The sequence below is a fragment of the Dendronephthya gigantea genome, unplaced genomic scaffold (genome assembly GCF_004324835.1).
Source record: "Dendronephthya gigantea isolate DGI-Jeju-01 unplaced genomic scaffold, DenGig_1.0 000098F, whole genome shotgun sequence".
NCBI lineage: Eukaryota > Metazoa > Cnidaria > Anthozoa > Malacalcyonacea > Nephtheidae > Dendronephthya > Dendronephthya gigantea.
In genome coordinates this window covers 431,464-454,738 of record NW_021163108.1, presented here as the reverse complement: position 1 = coordinate 454,738, position 23,275 = coordinate 431,464, and the positions used below count along the sequence as shown (strand labels likewise).

The 23,275-nt window shown below is 35.8% G+C and overlaps 1 protein-coding gene across 1 annotated transcript; it reads right to left on the bottom strand.

The window, feature by feature from the left end:
- Positions 1-1,090: 1,090 nt before the first annotated feature.
- Positions 1,091-22,647, bottom strand: LOC114534209. Its single transcript, XM_028555766.1, has 12 exons — positions 22,559-22,647; positions 20,920-20,952; positions 20,221-20,285; positions 14,590-14,647; positions 11,435-11,469; positions 10,951-11,047; positions 9,020-9,747; positions 6,194-6,377; positions 4,382-5,340; positions 3,956-4,103; positions 2,795-2,856; positions 1,091-1,486 (listed from the first exon to the last, which is right to left on the bottom strand). Exons 2-12 carry the CDS (start codon positions 20,939-20,941, stop codon positions 1,484-1,486), a joined length of 2,361 nt encoding a protein of 786 aa, XP_028411567.1. The 5' UTR covers positions 20,942-20,952; positions 22,559-22,647; the 3' UTR covers positions 1,091-1,483.
- Positions 22,648-23,275: the final 628 nt, after the last annotated feature.

Below are 23,275 nucleotides of genomic sequence, written 5' to 3'. Positions count from 1 at the left end.
TTCGATGGGTTTCTTAGCAGTAGAAATTTTGGATGAAGACGTTTCAGAAGTCGCCAAGTCTCTACGCAATAATCAATATATTTATGCGAACGTAGATGGGAAAACACAGTCTGAAGCCGGTTTTCCACTAGCGATAATTTTCGCGCGAAACGACATTTTACTTTTGTTTCAGAGCTCTCAACTGCAACCATCTGGAACGAATTGCTCAAATACAAAGGAATACATTCTCCTCGCGCGAAAAATATCGTTAGTGGAAAACAGGCATGAGATAAACAATTAAGGCTTAAGAAACACTTATATGCTCTCTAAATTGGATTAGATTTACCACATAATGAAAGAATACAATGCTTGCTATCATCGCCCAGGGGATATTTCAGATGCTCTGGACAATTGCCGCAACAAAGACATTTTACATTGCGTCCCTTTATTTTCTGCATGCACGCAATGCAAAGGAGTCCTACTCCTTGTGTTTATTTATTTAAGTGTTTATGAATATGCACCACGTCCCAATTAAGAGGTAGATGGGGCTATACGGCCCTGCATTGATAATTCCGGGTTTAATTACGGAAACAGCAAATGAAATCACCCAAATTTTTATTCGTCATTTAACAAATAGCTGTCTAGAATTTGGGAAATTTTGACCATGAAAATTGAAACATGAAATGTGAACTAAGTTTTAGAAAGCCTGTAGGGTTACTTTCAAATGTGATTTAAAATTTGCCGCTTCCGGTTAACGGTTTGTCGTTAACTTCAATCTTAAGGCCGACATGCACAGACCGGACGCGATGCGGCAACGCGACGCGAATTTTGAGTTTTCAGAATTATATAAATTAAATCTTGGAAGTAAAATTTGGAAATTATGGACGCTAGAGGAGTCAAAATGCTTTATTGTTATGTAATCTACAAGAATATTATGATAGTTTAAAATTTATTTGATTTTGAAAAATTAAAAACGTTGAAAATTTGCGTTGCCAATTCGCGTCCGGTCTGTGTCGACCTTTAAGGTCTCTATTTTTTTAGGTATACATTACGATGAGTGATATTCAATTTTATCTTCTTATGTGCGTAAAACGTATATAAAGCCTATAAATATTTCAAACGGTTGTGGTTATAGCTAAATCTACATGTAATGTAATCTGCCTGTATGCATACATATGAACCGTCTGGCAAAAACTTTATCTTAGCAGCTTCTGCAGCCATTATTATTTGGGTTTAAAACCCAACACCACCCCTACTAGCGACGATTCTGGCCTTATTTATGGTTATTAAATTTTTTTGTTATTATAGAACTTACGCTAAAAATATAAAAAGACGACCAATGGAAATAAATTATGAACAAAAATGATCGTGTTCACAATGTGTCCTTGATGTCTAGGTATGTTGCTGTATAATTATACAGTTATAGTAGCTACAACTATCTAAACAGTAATCTTTCGTATGTCAATCCTTCCAGAAATATCACTTGGAATTCGCCATTCTCTCGTCACTAATAATTGAAACATATACATATTAGTTACTAACTACTAGGTTTTTTTAATTCGGAGAGGTCTGGCACATTTAAAACTAATAATTTATTAAACCATTTCAGAATGGTTTTGCACTTTTAAAAAAATCCGGAGTGCATTTAACCCTGAGCAATCTTCTTCAAACAATGCAGACAAACAGGATTTTGAGGAAAACATTCGGATTTCTTGCCTTTCACGTGACGTGCAGTTTTAAATCAGATTCTGGAAGAGATGAACTTTGCGAAACTTGCTAAATAATAATGTGCTTGCTAATATTCTTCTTTCTAACTCTTTTATCAAATTGAAAAGGTTGTTTAACTTTGTATTCCCCATCATGCCTTTAATATTATTGAATTTGTCATATCGGCACCAAACTTATAAACTAACCCATCTCCCTGCATTATTACTATAATCAAGTTCTATTTAAGTGTAGATACGTCGCAAACAAGGCATCCAAGTGATCTCAAATAGCGGGAAAAGACCGGGGATGGTTGGCGAATAAGAATCCATGATTGGGCTAAAATATACAATTAATTTTAGTATTAAAATTATGTCAGAGTTATTATGTCTATAGTTCTTTTAACTAACATACTGATAACAAAGTTCCGACTGGTTTCTTAAAGATGATGTAAAGTCCGTTCTGCGCATACATTCTGCGCAGCAACACATTCCATCAGTGGGGGAGCAATTTGGGAATATTAATGATATGCGATATTAGCGCGTTGTATTACAAATGGGGGATAGTTCGGGGGCACAATTATTTTATGTCGAAAGGTGAAGAGGCTCTAATTGCGATTGACGAAGATAAGGCTGCTGGAAAGAAGCAATATTATGCTTAGAGGAATGCTTCAAGAATTTATTTGTTGAATGAGATGGCGCGACGCTATTTGTCGTCGCTACTTTCTCGCTTGTTCTACAATTACAAATATGTAAAGTCTTAAATAACGGTTTATTTACAGGCTTCGCTTTATATTTTCTTCAAAATATAATATAAAATAAGCATATTTATCACAGCCGGTCGAGCGAGAACGAGAAGAATATAGGAAATTAAAACGGCATTACGTCATGTAAAGATTATATAACAAACGTAAACAAACTTTGTTAAGCGCAGAATACATGCGCAGAACGGAATTTACATCATCTTTAAAGCATAACAAAAAATAATCGATTAAAATACTGCGGAATTAATGGATTTTTATTTCGTCAAGCCTTCGGAACACTGATTAGATAAAATATGAGCACGCGAGATCAATAGCATGATGTTGAAAGAAAAAGGTAAAAAAACTTACGCGTACAGTGGATGATTTGGAGCGATGCATTTTTTTGTAGTTGGCCGGATCCATGTATATCTCTATAAATATTAATGTTACGGAAATGCGTTATGGTACTAAGTAATGGATACTCCCTTTCCCGAACCGATCCTCGATTTATATAGTGACATAATTATGTCACTTTCTTTCCCGACGTTGTGGAAAGGTTAGATTTTGGAATGACAACAAAACTTTATTTTCAAAATATACTTTTGGGTTTCATGTGGATGTATATATGATTAAAAAATATGAATATAGTGAATGGGGTTTAGTGGGATTATCGATTAATTTAAACGACATTATGTAGCGAAAAAAATGGCTTAGTTCGGTTTCAAGTATATAATTACAGCATTGTAAACTCCGGTGGCGTCGTGGCGAACGCAACAGTAAATTAGGTATAGCCAACATTTTTTCCGATTGTGATATTTCCGATTGTGGCAGACTTCCAGATTGGTTTCCGCGATCGACTACCGAAATGGCATAGTCAGTCCTTGAAATTTTGTTTATTCTGTATTATTTGCTGCAAAACTACTGAGCCAGACGCTTGAGTGCATGGCGTTGCCAAAGTTTTATTTTAGGGGTTGGAACACTTTTAGGCGGGGAGTTTTCTCGATACCCCTCCCTAAAATGTTAGAACGGTAGATGCGAGTTTCCGTGTGACGTTTCTCGACGTAAATATAATATATTACCCAGGTCACCCACATGCAATAGATGAGGTGCTATATTTTTAGGATACCTCATCTGTTGTGGGTGACCTAGGGACTTCCATTGCGAAACAAACACATACGAACACATTTAAAATATAGACACAAACAAAGCAGAGTCGTATTCTGCATCCCAAACATTTGTTAATGAAGTATACCACCCCAATATCTCGGTCTTTAAGATAACATGATCCGAGGACTATATATATTTCCTACCTCAAGAAAAGGAAATTCGGCAGTCTGGAGGGTCACTGAAAACGTAGGGTCGAGTGCAACTTGTGCAACCATGCAGATGAAATTAAAACCCGCTTTGCCAATCATGCACTCGATTATATACACGATCATAAAATAGTTTAATAGAAAGAATTTTAGGGCATTCCAAATAACTCCTCTTACACTTTTTCGAGATTACATTTTTGAGCAGTAAAAAACATACCATCATCATTAAAAGTCACTTCCGTCAAATCGGAATTCAATGCTAAAAACGTTGGTCTTTGATTTTTCTTTTTCATGGTCGACTCGATGATCTTTTGAATAACATCAGGCATTTTTGGATGAAGTTCAAGTTTTTTACCGTTGAGGACCTTCAGAAAAAAGCACATTAGTTTTTATGCATTTTTGTTCACTGCATGTAGCCTGGTGAAGGGATGGCAAAACCTTATGCGCAGACCTGTGACATTTTTCATGCAGTACTGGGTTCCTTCACCCTAACAACCACTTGTAGTTATATGGGTTTAATACGGCACTATATTAAATAATGTAATTATCAAATACGGCACTATATCGATCCCGTAACTAATTTCTTCATCAACTGTTATATATGATGCTAATTAGGGCTATTGACATATTTGAACGCACTTACATATCCTCGAACATCATCGTCACGTTCCAAAGACCTGCCGCTTGGCATATTGAAATAGGGTTTAGAACCAAAAGTGAAAACCTCAAACAATAGTACCCCAAACGACCACACATCAGATGCAAAACTGAATTCCCCGTCACGAAGTGCTTCAACAGCGGTCCAACGAACGGCAAGTTGGTTTTGAGAATATTCGTTTACCGATGATTTTACAGGACTGGCCTCCACAGGAGTAAGCGATTGGATTGCGAGGTGAAAAACCCCAAGTTTGATGAGTGGGCCTTCGAGCGCATCTCGAATGAATACAAAACAGTTCTTGGCACATAGGTCACGATGGATTATCCCGTTCTCACCCAGATATATCATAGCTTTGCAGATATCTCGAGCAATGTGAAGCAGCACCTTAGCTGCAGGCGGTTTGCCGAAGCCTTGAAGGTACGTCCAAAGGTCACTTTTCGTTGTTCTCTCTACTATCACGTGCATCGGAGCCTCAATGCTTGAGCCGAAAAGGGTGACTATGTTTTCACACCGTTCGGGATTGCCATCTAAAATTTTGAGGATCTCAATTTCTTCTCGCAGGGGGGTGTGACCAGATTCACTTCCCAGTATTTCTTCTTTTGAGTGCAGGTGCAATTTTAGCAAGCATTTATTGCCACTCATGAAGGCATCATACGTACTGACGCGTTGCTCCAAGAACTCATTTCGTGATTCTTTTACAATCTCCAATATTTTATCTCTATGTTTAGAATATAACTCAAGAATGGATAAGTCCTCAATGCACCTACCAGCTAGAAATCCCTCGATATCCTGTGTTGTTGAAATGAACACCGCTCTCTCGCAAAGTTTCTCGCAATATTTTGCTACAGATTCATTTGGAACCGCAGTCGAGGATTTATTTTTTTCCCAGTTTTTAAAAACTCCTCCACAGCCATGTTCTCCATTTAAGATTTGCTCAATTATCACTACAAGATGAAAAAATACCGAATTTTTTTTTAACAAAAATATTGGAAATGTTTCCAGATAAATGTTGAGCTGTAAAACCAAAATTATTTGAGTGAAACTCTATATTCAAATCTTTATGCTGTTTCCAGCAAGCTGTTGGAAATAAATTTCAAAATTAATTCCATGAAATTTAAAAGAAGAAATTTGTAGGTTTACCTAAGCTATAGTTAGGGCTTTCATCTAAATTATAAAAAGAGTATTTTTATGACACATTCTAACAAAACGTGAGAGGGAATCTATTCTCATTTTTCCTTTCGATGTTCCAATTTTCCGCTGGAAATAATATTGAATCATATCGTTCATATTGATAATATGATTGTACTGCATTATATGCATATATATACATATATTATACATACATACATACATACATATATTTATATATATATATATATATATATATATATATATATATATATATATATACACCCATTTGCAAAAACGTTGGCCGCAGATAGATAGATAGATAGATACTCGAAGTCTAATTAGAATTGCATATGATTACATTTGCATGGGATTTCAATCATATTACACAGCATATGCAATTCTAATTAGATTTCGAGTATCTATCTATCTATCTATCTGCGGCCAACGTTTTTGCAAACGAGTGTATATATATATATATATATATATATATATATATATATATATATATATATATATATATATATATAATGCAGTAAAATCATATTATCGATATGAACGATATTTATCCATGAAATTATAGAAATTATCCATGCTGGCTACGCCACTGAGTTGTATTTTTGGTTATTTTAATAATTATTATATAAATATATCGCGATTGTCAAGTACCTTTGTTATTTGATGTTCTAATGAGTCTCAGCATCACCCGATAAAACAACACCTCGAAGAGCCAAGCAGGATTTGATATACGAAAGAAATCCTTGAATTTACGTTTACCGTAGCGCTCGCGATAGTGTGCAACCAGCATCTGTAGGAAAATTACAGGTCTCGGGTTGTCTTGAAACTGATAATGCTGTATTGAGAAAAAGAATGACGCCTCGTACTCATCATTTGAACTTGTACTAAATGTGAATATTACACTAAATCTAATGATTTATAAGCTTCCCGCGTTGTTTGATCCCACAGTTAGAATCGATTATCAAAAACGATCGCAACAGTGATGACGAAAAAAACACACAAATTTAGTGGTTTCCTGTGAACCAAGAAACCTGGTGGAAATAAATGGGCTTTTTCTACAACGGTGGCTCCCTAGAGTTTTGAGAAAATTGTTGAGTGCAGGTTTGATGATGTAAAATTTTATGAAGTAAAAAAATATTGATTGGCCAATTACAGAAGCCGTTGCCATGGGAACAATGACGTTTAAATATGGCCACCAATTATCATTAAACTAGAAATACATGCATGCAGCAACCCCTCGCCTCGGTTAAACGAAATTAGTTAAGCGTAGGGATGCATTATTTCATGAATTCAGCATTATTTCAGAAACTCTTCGGTGAAATGTCTTCTTTTCCAACTGAACGTTTTGCCAGATGGGTAGTAATTGACAGGACAATTTTAGGAAAAAGTTATCGATAGAAAAAAATTACAGTGTGAAAAAAAAATCCAATCGATAACCTTTTTTTAAAATTGTCCGGTCGTTTACCAAATATCTGGCAAGCATTCAGTGAAAAAGAAAAATTAACAGAAGGATTGACGAAATAATTGCAATTAAATTATAGGATTGGCAGCAATGTTAAAATTTCATTGTTGCCATGAAAACGGCTTTCATAGTTAATCCGTCAACAGTTTCTCGTCCCAAACGTACTGTACAATATAATAAAAGGCATTATTATATGGCACGCGGTCTCGTGACGTGCACTGATTGGTTCTTTGCCGGTCTGGAATCCCCCAGTATTAGACCGTTACCGTAGTAACGGTCCAACTCTCATATTTTTGAACAAAAACAAGCTTGTACTTTTATTTTTGACACGAAAAATATTGACGGAGAATGGACGAAGAAGAGCATTATTTGGTACATGTGAATATTATATTTATTCATCTTTGATTTTTGTTTATATTACTGTATCATTCTTTTTTAACGAGTAAACAACAAGCTTTGGAAGCCACTTCAGTGCTTGCTTGGCGACGGGCTGGCGAAAGAGCCGGCAAGAGTGCTGCAGCTCATTGCATAAATAAATAAACTAAATACTGTCTGCCATATAATAAATCTCTTATTAACCGAATACGTTCGGTCTGTTCTGGAAAAATATCAGACCTAGGTCTTTTATGCACGGACCGCGCTATCACTCGGTCCGTACTGTTAAGACCTCGGTCTGATATTTTTCTAGTACGGACCTCAAATTCGGTTAATAAGTGGTATTTATTGATCTTTTGTCCACAATATTGATGTTTAATTCGCCACAAAAAACTGCTATCTAGAATTTCTACAAAACGCTAGGGAGCCACGTTAATTCAAAATTTACTGACACTCAATCACGGCTTTATTAATTTTTTTAGTACAAGCAAAAATCTAAAAACAGATCAATTCAATTTAGAAATACTGTTGGAGGACTGCGTCCATCACATCAACTAATGACATTACTTTGTCTGAATGGAACTCGAACATTAGCGAGTAGTCTAGTGAAGTTGTTTTTGTAAATAGTCTGTAGAACTGTTATACTTAGTTTTAATGCATGATCGATTATTGTAATTTTGCCTAGTACTAATAAACGTATATACTTATTCAGAAATACAATTTTTGGTTGCAGAGAAAATCGACTGCAAAGTTTTGTTTGTATAATTATTACGAATGTGAAAATTTGCTGCACAATACAATAGAACAAAAAAGAAAATGAACCAATATCATACGGTCATGCACTTGATATATAATTATATTTCTGGACTTTGGAGGAGTATTCACATTTTTGGACCAGGAACTGGTCCCTAACCGCTGCTAATCTTCTTCTTCTTCTTGTTTTTGTTAGGGGGTGACGCCCTTTAAAAGGCTCCAGCATTACTTGTTTGATCGGAATGAAACTTGGCACAATTATTCTAAGCAATATTCCGCATCGATTGACGGAGTTCGAATTTTTACTTTTGACCTTTGAAGCAAGTTACAAGCAATTCTTGATATATTTGCAGCAAATAATATATACATATCATTAATATTCAGCCTATATATAAGTAAACGCACACGATTAGAAATACATTGTCCTCTCCATTGTTATAAATACAATGCAGTTCAGAAATTAAACTCGGTTACGCAGTTCCTGGTCCACTATAGTACAATCGTACTTGTTTTTTTAGTTCCACGGAAATGAATAAGAGGAAAATAAAGATAAAAAGATTTTCTTGGACTGATATCAAATAAGGTGAACAAATCATGTATTTTCCGATTCACAATCAAATTTTTAAATTATAATAAAAGTCATTTCTGAAAAAAATGAATAAGCAAGTGCAACCAGCTTTTCCGAAAATTTTCCTCTAACTGAAAATACACTTCGATACTTTTTATGTAAACAAAAATAATGAAATGAATTTTGGTTTCGCGGGCTGCTTTCTTAACTTTGTAAATATGCTTCTATACTATTATGCTAGAGCAGGTAAGCTACATTTTAATATACTTATGTGTAAATCAAAATTTCAAAAAAAATGATGCAGAAAACCATACAGTACCTTTGGCAAATCTTGTAAAAAAACAAGGCATACGTGGATATCTAGCCAACTGTCTGCTTCACTAAGCTCTCTACAAAACTTCAGCACTTCATTCTTGTTCAACTTGCTTTTCAGAAGGTTTTCACACTTTTGGATGTTAGGTATGAGGGATTCTTTACCATTTCGTCTTCGAAGAATTTGCCTAATGCTTTCCCTGGCAAGATGAATACCATACCGGTACAGACTTCGTTCCAAGTTGTCCTTGTGCCTTTGGAGGGCACCCAGCTTTTCATCAAACTCCTTTATTTTTGATTGGATTGGACGGGGTAATTCCTCTTTGCCACACTTCAGAAGGACTAACGTGACTAACCAGGCGTATGTTGTCATCCTTTGACACTTTGCTTCATCACAATGCACATCTATAAACTCAAAAAATGTTGAACGAAGTATCTCTTCGGCTTTCAATATGTTTTGACACCGATCTCTTGATAAATTTGAAATGTTTAGAAATATTTCATTTAGCAGAACATCGAGGGCTCTTTGTACAACACGAGAGCTGTCACAGCAGGCAAGCATTGCCAGCTGGTCAAGTTGTCCATCCAATACTGGAGATCTATCTTCACGCGTTTTCAAAAGATGGAAAATGATAAAGGTTTCTTCTGCGGTTCTTTTCTCGTCTTTCATTTTTGTTAATTTTTCAATGAACTCTGTCGTGTTAGCTTTAAATCCATTTATTTTTATGTCAATTTCTAAGCAGAAAGACTGGTGTTAGATTAGAACACGGTGTTTTTTAGAAATCTTTAATTAGCTGTAAAATTAAGCGAATATATATAGTAACCCTAACCCTAACCTGAACCCTAACCCTAATCCAAATGTCTTGGATTAGGGTTGTCTAACCTGAACCATAACCCTAATCCATATGAGAATCAGAGTTGTGAATCTTTTAAATAATTATGTGAATCATCCCCGAAGCTCCTGGAGTATAATGTTACCCAAACATGATTTTGAACTAAGCAGCTTTCCCAGGTATTCGATAAATTTTTTAAAAAAATAATTTGTCACAAAGAAGCTTATAATAATACTTTTTGTGTTATAGGTGCTGTGCATTTTAAATGTGATTGGTTCATTCGTAGTCACATAGGAAAACAATGAAAAATGTTGCCTCCACTTCGTCTCGAGAAACATTCAGACTCTTGGGAAAACAAAACTCACTGTTTCCCTCGGGAGCATTCCCTGGCTCAAAATCTCGTCGTTCTTGCTGCAGTTAAATACGGCAAGCTACTTGATGTTGCCACTCTGTTTTTTTTATAATCGTTTTTTAAGGTTAAAGTGAAATGCATCTGAATAGTTCTATATGGGGATTCAAAACAATTCACGTGTAATGGTTGCAACAATGCATGATTTGAAATGCTGGAACATCTTTTAAGCTCCTATCAAATAAATAAATAAATACCCAACCGGAAAAGTATTAAATTTACGTGTCAAGTTTGGACAAGCAGAAAACACATCTTTTGGCGTGTTCTCTGACACACCTTTTGGTGTGCATGAGAACACATGTTGCTATGTGGTAACACATCTTTGGAGATTCTATTTGCACACCTTTTCTGACACACCATTTAGTGCGTTCTGCACACTTTTGGTGTACATGAAAACACACGTTGCTATGTGGTAACACATCTTTGGAGATTTTATTTGCACACGTTATGGTGTGTTAAACACACCTTTAGGTGCATGTGTTTAAAAACCTACCTTTAGGTGTGTTGAATTTTGGACAAAAAATGTGTGCAAATTTTACACACATGTTTCACATGAATATTTCACATGTGAAAAAGTATCATGAAATTATCAATTCCTTTAATAACTAGTTCCCCAAATCCCATGTTTTAAGATCTCATCACATCAAGTTGAAAATTTGCATGTAACGTTGTAGAAGATTTTAGTCGATACAATACCACTAAGACTTGAGTGATCCTCAGTGTTTAGGCCATCGCCTCTTGATTGATTGTTGGTATTGGAATGTACTGCAGGTTGGTGGTTCTGTTTAGAACGCTGTAAAGAAGCATCGGTTATACACCTATTTATACGTAATCACAAAAATCTACCAATGTGTTTTGATCACGAAATTATTAAGGGGGCTGGTCTCCTGAAAAGTGTCACTGTGTAGCTGAAATTTTAGATGCACTGATCAGCAGTGTTAGCTAGTATGGTTTGGAACAGGTGTTGATTGGTACCGAGAACTCGGTACGCAATGAACGACGTTTTTCACATGTTCTAAATTTCGGAGAGAGAATGTTTTGCAATTCTAAAGGTGAATGAATGAAAAGATCGATTTTTGAGTTGTTTCGCAAGACTCACAACTTAGGTCCAGGTGGTTATATAAGGGTATTTTTTGGCTTCAAAATATCAAAGGCATCATTGCATTCCTAGTACACTTACCGAGCTATAATCCCTTCGTGGTAAGCTGGGACGCCCTAGATAGTGGTAAGATTTATGTGGTAAAATATTTGTCTTTTTAAGTCCATTATTTATGTAGTAAAACGAACATACATGCTAGCTGGTGCTGAATGCCAAATAAATCGATTTAGTGCTTTGCAAAAAACGAGAGCAATTGCATGATAGATGCTAAATCATTCGTACAGTCTACCTCTTTCTTTATTTATAGGCAGTATCAAACCTTGGCGTTTAACGCGAGATTTTTCCGCGAGATTAGGCAAACACCGGCCAATTTCTCACACTGATTAAATTTTGTAGTGACTGGAATCAGATAGCCGTAAAGCTTTTTCAAATCACCTTAAAATCGCCCGTTTTTTGTTATAACTTTGATTAAATTTTAGTATTCCTGAATTGAGGATTCTCTTTAACAATTGTTGGTTATCGCTTTTCGAGCATTTTTAGAACAGTTAAGAAATCATTATCCGGTGGATAGCGCTACCCAGTCTTCGTACAACCGGCCCCAGAGGTCGGGATCTGATCTACTAAAATTCCTGTCCTTCATGGTTTAATTTGTGACATGGTTTTGTGACAAGTGACATTTGTTAAGTTAACAAAGCTTTCTTAAGCTGACAAGGCAAGATAAAATAAGTTTGCGATAGATAAAGGCTTCTTTTCAAGATCTAGATGTTCTGAGCTTTTTAATTAAAGAGCTTTAAAGCGACGACGCCTTTCAAGAGAAATCCCAGCCCAGGCTCCGCGAATTCATATGACATTATCGAAACTTTTTCACATAATTAGCTATAGCCCCTAAGGAAAGTTTATACCATGTCATGATTTCGTATTTTATTCCATTAATAAAGAAAATAGCAACTAATTTGTTTTCTTTATACAGTTTTTTTTATTTCTTTTATTCTTGCGAAATATCTTAGTCGGTTAAATTTTTAAATTTAGTTGTACTCTTATATTTTATTGCATTTTTTGGCAATTTGTGTTGGTATTGTAATAATTCAGATTAATTACGACTAGATACAGGTGTATGAATCCAGTGGCGTAGCCCGAACGATGATTCGGGGGGGGGGGATTTCTATATATTATTCGTGATACGCAGGATTGATTTCTTGTCAATTAATCGTCTTTATATATGAATATATGAATATGCCTCCCTCCCAATTATCGATGCTGGCTACGCCACTGTATGCATGACAAAATACTACGGCACCACAGAATAACAAACGTTTAAATGATTTATAATTAGTTCCACTCTATAATAATTATAGTGGAAAGAAATATTTTATATATACATTAAAAAGAAATATGTTGATATAGATTTTTAAATATAGATTTTTTGGCTAAGAAAAATACTCTTGACACTATGGTACTAATAAAAAAACTATCTTCTAATATATATAATTTCACAAAAGAAACCTGTGTTACGTATCTGTGTACGTAGCTATAATTATGTGGCCTGTGATAAACGTTTCAAAGAAAAACTAATCACGTTAGGGATTAAGGAGTTTAATCCTAATTAAATCATTTAGTATTTAATCCTAATCAAATAATGCTAATAAGCAATAATGCTAATAATAATGATAAGCAATAATATATACAGTAATATTTGCGGGCGCAATAGATTTAAAAACAGGTAGTTAATTGCAATAAAACAATATTTGCCCCCCATCAACATTAATGACTTTTCTAGTATTGTCATGATATAATTCAGAGATTGCTGCGGCTGAAAGACTAAATTAAGTAGCGCATGGTCAAAACTTCTTGGAGGTCGGAATTTCGCTTGACACCGGCTAATATTTCTCACGTTTCTCACGTCTCGATCAAGTCTGAAGTAGCTATAAAAAATTCACCAACTCTGCTTTGTATAGCTTTGTATACACGAAAACCTAAGTTTGCCAATTAATAGCCAATCAATTATGCATCGTTGTTTTAGTTAGGAAGTCCTAAATTTTAATATACTTTTCAATATACAGGGTGTATCAGAAAAAACTAGAAGATTTTAAAATGTCCAGAAAACTATCATTTTATCAAGATATCTGAAAAATATATTTACGTCTAAGTATTTTAGCATCTTCTGGCTTATCTAACAGTAAAAACTAACAGAAAAATTAACCTCGAAAAGCGGGATACCGTTTTGTAAAGCCTTATTTTTAACCGCTTGTGCAAAGAAAATGAGACGTTGAAAATCCAAGTTCAGTTAAAGAGGTGAAAGTTTGGAATCTTTTGTGCAATGTATCGCAATTTCAAAAAATTTGATAAACATTAGGTCCGCCGCGAAACGTTTCAAAATTGGATTTTTTTTTCCCGTTTACTCCGCTCTCTCGTAACTTTTTACACGCAAGAATGATTACATGCATGAGTGATACTTGGAATGACGTACTTAAACATAACTAACAATGAATACTCTTGTTTTATTGTTTTCATTTAACAAAGAGTGCTGGTAATTACGTCATTCCAACTATCACTCATGCATGTAATCATTCTTGCGTGTAAAAAGTTACGAGAGAGCGGAGTAAACGGGGGAAAAAAATCCAATTTTGAAATGTTTCGCGGCGGACCTAATGTTTATCAAATTTTTTGAAATTGCGATACATTGCACAAAAGATTCCAAACTTTCACCTCTTTAACTGAACTTGGATTTTCAACGTCTCATTTTCTTTGCACAAGCGGTTAAAAATGAGGCTTTTACAAACCGTTCTCCCGCTTTTCGAGGTTAATTTTTCTGCTAGTTTTTACTGTTAGATAAGCCAGAAGATGCTAAAATACTTAGACGTAAATATATTTTTGAGATATCTTGATAAAATGATAGTTTTCTGAACATTTTAGAATCTTCTAGTTTTTTCTGATACACCCTGTATATCTCCATTTTTGAATATTGCTCGACGTATTCGCTAAGGCGGTCTTCCACCAGGCTAAATTTTTCGATCAAACGAAGATTTTCGCAAAATTTCTTTTTAATTGTGACCGGTCAAGGGAATTCCTTACAATCGAATTATCACAATTAAAAAGGAAACCAGGCGTAAAATTCCGTTTGATGGAGAACTTTTGCAAAATGGAGTAAAACAATTCCGCTCGGGACATGCTACAAAAGCCATGGTTATATCCGGTTACCTTTCTGGACACGAGTTAAAAATTAATACAATACATACCAATGTTTGACTCATCACTTCTTGATTCAAATCTGATATTGTCATTCTGAGGGTAAACCTATATGAAACAGCCAATGCTAATAAATAATTATGATTTGCATCCGACGGCAGGATGTATTCGAACAACAATTAAATCGTTCTGAATTTCATAATTCAGCTCAAAGAGCGAGTTTTTATGGACAAAGATTATTTCGATGCACATAATATAAAATAAACTTTATAAAATTCGCAAAAGTTGTTTTTGCGGTACGATCTTTTGAATAGAGCAAATATCTTGCGGGCGGAATATGAGAGCTTGAAAGTTAATCTAATTAAGCTAGTAGGTGGACAACTTGGTATTGTTCTATATTTTCGTAAAATTCGACTGGTACTGTTATAATTAAACTTCATCTGAAAACATCACGTCTGCAGGTACAGGGAAGCAAAGGCGAAAATATCAGGAATAAACTGGTAAAAGCAATTGAAAGTCGCAAGCAACTACAAGGGTCGTTGGATAATACGGTTGATGTTCAAACGCAGAATGGAGCCGAAGTGCAAGATGCAGTCAGTGATGCATCCAACACTGTAGGTAATTGTGGTCAAACGACATGTATATGTCCGGGACGTGAAATCTTAATGGAACTTGAAGGTATGAAGCTAGAAATGGCCATTTTACAACGTTTAACAAATAACCATGAAAATCTCCTTGCTACTAAATTAACGTTTGTCAACGAAGTCGTTCAAATGAATACCGAAATCTAATCGGTAATTTAAGATTTAAATTTTAAATGCGCTGCTCTCGAACAAAGAGCGGTGAAAGCCGAAGAGGAGAGAGATTCCCTACGCTTGGCATTAAAAATTGTAATTCAGGAAAAAGAAAGAGATAAAGATCCTAATTCTTTGCACGTATATGACCGTACTAGCCATTTTGTAAACAAAGGTCAAGGAACCAAAACTAATGCAATGCAAATTGATTTAACAAGCGATTATGCTCACCATTGTCAAGAAAGGGTAATTAACAAGGAAGTTAATCCTACCACTCAAAGTAGACAAAAAGGCGCAAATCCACGGGTGTAGATAAAAGGCGGGTGCGGACTGGCGGACGCGGACCGGCAGACGCGGACTGGCGGATGCGGACTGGCGGACGCGGACCGGCGGACGCGGACTGGCGGACGCTGACTGGTGGACCGAAAAAGATTATATTATTGATTATTGTGTTATTAATTAATGATTACATTATCACTTATGAATATTATTATACTTTTTGCTAATTATTTAATCCACTATTTTCTAAATATTCTACGTGCTCTGGTAACAGGCAAGCTCTAATTTCTTGTGGTATTTGTACAAGAGAGGGTGCAAAATATGGTTGTCTTTTCTTTAAGCACCCACTGTTTACAAAAGAAACTCGTTAACTGGTATTCGGGTGAGAAGAGCTGCTTTGTTGCCTATGTGAATTTAATTTCCTTGATGCGTACAGCGCCACATCAAAAGATACTGTAAACCGGTATAGTGTTTCGTCTGAAGCAGCCAAGATTTAAAAGGTCAATTTTCGTAATTTTAACTATAAAACATCCCTTTATTAATTTGTTTTACATGATTTTACATGTTATTGTAACATTAGCGTAAACTTTTGGCGCGCGCCCTCAAAGACCCCGTGGGTGATTTCTCGATCAAATTGGGACCTTGGGATTTAGTGATTATGCCTTATGCCAATAGACCCTATTATGATGGAACCTGAGAGTTAAATGAAACTCCCGGGAATGCTTAAAGAAAAGACAACCTGACATAGGTGTAGAGTTTTGCTTTCTTCTGGGGGGGCTCAAATTTTAGATACATGATGATCTAGCTAGCATTACCTTCTGACATTAGATACAGTTAAATATACAATAAATTTCCTCTTGATATATAATTGCATCGGTAGTCATGGTTTATATGGCCGATAGGTGGAGAAAATATTTACCAATGATTATGACCTGTTGTGGGTAGAAAAGCTAATGAGAGATAAAATGAACAAGCTGCCATGTATTTTATAATTTTATAACTCGAAAATTCTGTATTTCCCAATTGCTTTTCCGAGTTTTTTGATATATTATTATATTCACTGTGATAATTAATACCGTTTCATGTGTATGTAACGATGCCTTTTCAAAGATTCAACATTGCTCTGATGCAAATATTACTTTCTGGAAAATTTCTAGGGGGGCTGAGCCCCCCCCAGTAAGATTTCTCGGGGGGCTCCAGCCCCTCAGCCCCCCCATACTCTACGCCTATAGACAACCATATTTTGCACCCTCTCTTGTACAAATACCACAAGAAATTAGAGCTTGTCTGTTACCAGAGCACGTAGAATATTTAGAAAATAGTGGATTAAATAATTAGCAAAAAGTATAATAATATTCATGTAATATAATCATTAATTAATAACACAATAATTGTAATCATTAATTAATAACACGATGATGTAATCATTAATTAATAACACAATAATTAATAATATAATCTTTTTCGGTCCGCCAGTCAGCGTCCGCCAGTCCGCGCCCGCTGGTCCGCGTCCGCCTTTTATCTACACCCCAAATCCACGAGCTCAAACGCCAACATACAGGGTGTCCCAAAAAAATGTCCCCCCTAAACAAATCATTCTTGAGCGTTATTGTACCTATGGGAATTGATATGAATTGTACATAAACGGTGCAAGTAATTTATTCGTCAAAGTAATTAATCGCGATAATGGAAGCGAGCAAAACGATTTTACAAATAAATGGTTTTCTGCTTTTTTTACATGAATTAACTGATTTAGCCTTTAGAAAAAGCTATGGGCCATGCCCTTCAATGTGTCCCCCATTTCGTTCGACACAAATAATTGTCCGTTTGTGCATGTGGCGTACTGCATTACGAATCATTTCAGGCTGCTGCCGTAAAACATTAAATTCCTCGATTATTCCTCGAAAATCACATGGGGTTAAATCTGGCGAGCGAGGGGGCCATTCCACATTATGTTGCAGCGCTATTACACGATTCTGCTCGAAAACTTCATTGAGGCGATCTCGAACTGCAACCAGACGATGTGCTGGAGCCCCGTCCTGCGCCCACCAGTACCCTCGAAACATTCCTTCCCAATGTTGATTGTTGAAATGAATGGCAAGTTGAGGAAAAGCAAATTCATTGAGCATCTGAAGATATGCGAGGCCGTCCACATTTTGGTCAAAAAAGTAAGGGCCTAAAATCACGCCATTACCGCAAAGTGCTGCCCAGATAGTAAGCTTTACACGGGAATTCCTGCGTTCGAAGTTAAATGCCGGTGGTTGTCCCTTCGGTGCATATTCGCGCACGTTGTGGGAGTTAACTTCTCCATTGATTGCAAATCCTGCTTCGTCTCCAATAATGATGCTCTGCAAAAAGTTTTGGTTTCGACAACGTTCATTAAACCATTGCGCATAGCGTAGTCGACGTGGCAAGTCGTGGCAATAGCTCATGCCGTACGTGCATTCTGTAAGGATGCCATCGTAAATCTAATCTTGTAATCCTGTTAAAGGTTGATTTTGAAACTTCAACAGGATTACGACGAGAGCTAACACCTCGTGGGGTTTCCTCTAGCAAAGCTCTCACAGCTGCAACGTTCGCTTCACTTCGACCAGTCTTTCGCCTGCCTGAATATCGCTTGTTGCGGTTTAAGCTTGTTCCCGTGTTTTGATACTTACGAACGTTTTTCCTAATTGTCTTTTACAAGGGGGATTCCGAGTGGGAAATTCGACTCTAAACCTGTTTTGCACTTCGGTTACGCTTTGGGTTAACGTGTAATTTGTTACGATAAATACTCGCTGCTGTGATGTCAGTTGAACCATTTTAAGGCATTCTTACTGGAATTAGTAATCAATTTGTAATTTCAAATTTTTGTGTTGCTGTTCGGTTTAGAAACTATTTTAAATTCCCAGAGGTATAATACCGCGCGTTCAACAAAAGATGAGTAATTTGTATAGGAGGACATTTTTTTGGGACACCCTGTATGTACCCCCATCCGGCCAAGCGGCTTGTCAATCAGATAGACATTATAATGTTTCCAACAGTAGTGGCATTATACACAATAATGTTCGACCAGGTATAATGCCCGTGGAACATGATCATGAGTATAGTGCTCACGAACTGCGAACTTGACCAAGTAAACAAAAACGTAAACAATACTAATGCCTCTGACGACTTGAATCGACTAAATCATCAGCAAACCAGTCCATTACTTAATAACAATAGTGAGACTACACAAGGTTCCCATACATCTAGTTCGCTTAAAGTGCGGGACCAATCGAATATCATTACAAATAGAAATCAAGCGCCTCGTTCTAAGATCTCCATTCTTGGGGACTCTATGATTAAGCGAATACAGTCAAGACAAATTCGACAGGCTATGACTACTAGTAAATCTGTTTATATTCGCTCTTTACCGGGAGCTAAAACACTGGATATGCTTGATTATGCTAAACCAGCCATGAGAGATAACCCTGACCACATTATTCTACACATTGGAACAAATGATGCTCGTCAAAGTCATCCTGTACCTACGGTTAAAAACATTGGTAACCTGTGTGATCAAATCAGAGAAAACTGTCCACACACAACTATATCTTTATCCGAGCTGACAGTCCGCAATGACTTTCCCAATGCAAATTCTAAAATTCGCGAAATCAATAAGGAACTATTAACACTTAGCAAAATGAAAGGATGTCACCTGATTAATAATTCCAACATCAATTTAAAAGGACTTGATAGATATGGCCTTCATTTAAATGATGCTGGTGTTGCAACTCTGACGAATAATTTTTACCAATCATATTAACTGCATTTTTAGCGACTGTGGGCAGGCCACACACTCTCTCAACGATAATGTTGACATACTCTCATCCAATGCTGACACCCTCCCTTTTCTATATCCAGTAACTTGCCGATAAATGACCCTCTTTCCGACATTCCAATTAAGGGCATAACATTTTTTATCTAAATATCCAGGCCATTACTAATAGGCTTGATGCCATTAAACTTTTAATTCTCAATGCTGCAATCAGTCGACAAAAAAGTAACATAATCTTTTGCTTTGCCGAAACTCATCTCAATTCTACATGGACTGAGTCTGAATTATTAATTGATGACTTTGATTGTGTTAGGAGAGATCGACTTAATCGAATTAATAAACTGTTAGCGACGTTTGGAACCGCTTATATTTTAATCAATCTAGTTATTTCATTCGAACTGCCAGAATTTGGAACGAACTACCATCATCTATATAATTATACACTTATTTGAAGATTTATATGTCAGTTAAAATATAGTTTATTAAACTATTATAAAGATTATGTAACAACTACTTATGATATTGAGAATCCAATTTAACAACATGAAAAACCGTCGGTCCAAAATGTCATAATAATATTGTCTTATGTTAAACATGAAAAAGCAATCACATGCAGTGTTGCTGATTTTATTATTATTTACGGGTCACTGTTATTCGGGTTCAACCCTGTTGTTGATCCTGACAATTTGTGCATGTTATGTTGTGTATTTATGTTGGTTATCCATACGTTTGTAATTAATTTTTCTTTTGTCAAACCGAAAAAATAAAAAAAATAAAAAACATGTCAGTGGTAGTGCAAACAAACTTACCTCTTCGTATGCATCGTTCTCAGTTAAATCACTGGTGTTTCCATCTCTTTGTTCTTCGTCACCCTCTATGTTAATTAAAATATATTCGGCTGAGCAAAAACAGACCACGTCGACGAAAATTGTTCAAGATTTTGCGTAATATTATAAGCACGAATTTTTTACCACTATATATAGTATATATATATGGCAGTATATATCTTTCACTTTAAAGCTTTTCCTGTCGACTGCATAAATAATTGTGCAATCCTTGGTCCTTGTGAGTCATTTTATTCCGTTTTGATATTTGGAAGGTTAAACTTAACCCTTTCTTAAACTGTGAAAGTGCTTATAATCTGCCTGCTTGATGCAGAGTAAAACGGCTGATGTTTCCTTCACTTTTATGATTTTTCTCTGAATAATAAAAATGTCAGCTTTCGACTCATTTGAATAATTTAGTATTATAAACTTATAGCCTCAGGTCTGGCTAGTTGAGAAAATTATTTTGCTTCGATTGAAACAGAGAAGCCGAGGTGTCCCTGCATTCATGTATTTCTCGTTACAAGACTAACCATCGCAGCTTCTCTCATGACAAATTTGGCAAATTTTGTGATATACCTATGCCATGTCTGATAAAAGTAGACTTCGTGCACTAATGTTTCCTTTTCTCCGCTTTAAATGGCGACCAAAATTTATGCCTATGTCTGGGTACAATACATTTACCTTCATCGTTGCCTCTCTTCATTTTTCCTAGGCCTGTAATGAAATAATTACAATCTGACTGATTCCTTTCGAAATTAATTGTATTTACGGCCTCCAGAAATGAATACAACGATCTTCCGCTGTCTATGAAAACTCTTATTTTCTAGTCCTTTCTATTAGTAACTTCTGTAACTGCAGTCACATATTTTAATTCGACATAATTATTTAGTTATTCACGCAATTTTTTTGCAAATCTTGTTAAGGTGGCCTTTATATACCAAAAAATTAAACTGTAAGTAGAAGCATCATTTTTGGAGGCATCACACTTTCAAATCTTAACTAGGAGTCAATTAAGCCGAGAGGGTCAATTTACTTCAATAAATGCTTTTTCTCAGTGTAACAAAGAACACTAGCCCGGGTAATGTTTACTTCTTGTTACCTTGGTGGGAAATGGTAATGGTTTCTGCATGCATGTATTTCTGGCAGATAATATATTCACAGTGGAGTACTGGAGACGATAATTGGGAAAGGGGGGGGGCACATATTCGTTTTAACAGCATTTAAAATATAAGTATATATAACGAGCAATTTGATTGGCTACCGCGCGTGCATTGTGAGGCCATAATGCACGTTTCTAGCTTTTGAAGTTTTTGTTGCTAAGCAACATCTTAAATAACATGTAAGGAGAATTTCATTATTGATCAAATAAATAAATTTTGTTGTTGCCCTATAATTTCTTCTTATATTATAAAAGAATTAAAAAAGCTCGTCGCGTGCCTTTATGGTGTAATAATGCACTCGGGGAAATGTTGGAAGAATACTCAGCTACGCCTCGTGTTTTACAAGGTTCTCTCGTATTCTCCCAACATTCCCCAATCGTGCATTATTACACCATAAAGGCACGCGACTCGTTTTTTAATTCTTAAGTAAAGACAATGGTTTAAAAATAAATTAATCTTGCACAACATGAATAACATATGAATATGTCAGTCTGGTGAAATAACTGAAATTTATCCTCGCCGTAAAGTCATTTTGTCATTGTTGTAGTCTTTCTTTACAGCAATTCACAGTAGCACGTTAGCAGGATTTGGTGTTTCGGTTTATACTTTTTCACTAAAATGGGAAGTTTTATGCATTTTTATCACTATGAGTAAGTCCATATAATTATGATCAACCGAACAACAAAAGTACATTTTGGAAATTCTTTATGAAGCACAAATCAACAACGAGGAGGAATTTTTAGTACACTTTTCAGGCAAAGTCAATCAGAAGGTTGGGTTCCCGAAATATAAACGAATTCGCCCAGATCTTGATGATTTCTGTATTGCCAGCACGCAATCGTCTGTTTAATCCAGATGTTCATGTGTTATGGCGTGACGTGGCATGACGTGTTGAGTGTATGGCGCGATCATAATTTTGTTTTACACTACTGGTTTAACTCGCATGGTTGAAATGTGAAAATCACACATCAAATATCTGCGTTCTCTTCTGTATCCGTATAGGAAAGTATACTTAAGTATAGTAATCGACATTTATCGCGTGTTGTTTGCCACGCTATCATGCGGAACTTTACGATTTTATTCTCAATTTTAAAGTCAAAAGCTGTAACTTAACCAATTACTTCTCAGTACCTGATTTAATACATTTAATGGACTCTCACCTTTATTACAGTAAACAGCAGTTATTCCAGATTCGTGTAACAGCACTTATCTATTGATGAGCTCATCACCCCGTTCAATTCAAAGGAATCCCAAAATGAAACTAAAATTGCAAACAGCAAGAACATCGCAAATATTAATTGCGACAAGCGGTTACCTTAGAGACGCCATTCACCCGTAACGATAAAAACAAATTAATGTAGGGTAAGATGCCACTGAATAGTGATAACTGCAAAAATTATTGGCTATTAATTTACATTGTATCATTTCCTAATACAGAACATTAAAAATTAACTTCCTTGTGTCACATGATAAAATTTTGGAAGCATTTAAAATTTTCCGTGCGTGAAAAAACGCGTAAAGGCTGTTTTCCACTAACGCGTTTTTCATACGCACGTACACGCACGTAAAAGTCTATATCCTTAAACATGTTACCTTTGAAAAAACCAAGTCAATAAATCGAAGGAACTTAGTTTTCTGCATGTTTTAGTATCCATTAGTTAATCTAGATGTTAAATAATAAAAATTTGAAAGCATTTCGAATTTTCTGTACGTGTATGTGCCTATAAAATACGCGTCAGTGGAAAGCAGCCTTAAGTGGAAGTAGCCATACTCATAATTCATGCTTTAGTTAAGGACGCTCATTAACGTTTAGGTTAATGAGTAACGCACTAATGCTACATTCTGGCATACTCTGACACTTGTGTAACAACATGCGT

Bases quoted from the DNA above. Each gene is read 5' to 3' on its own strand.
- LOC114534209 (XM_028555766.1), bottom strand. From the start codon at position 20,941: ATGAAGAGAGGCAACGATGAAG. The intron at 20,286-20,919 runs GTAAATGTATTG...TAATTAACATAG, and splicing joins GAAGAGAGGCAACGATGAAG to AGGGTGACGAAGAACAAAGA. The intron at 9,748-10,950 runs GTATTGTATCGA...CTTTCTGCTTAG, and splicing joins GGATCACTCAAGTCTTAGTG to AAATTGACATAAAAATAAAT.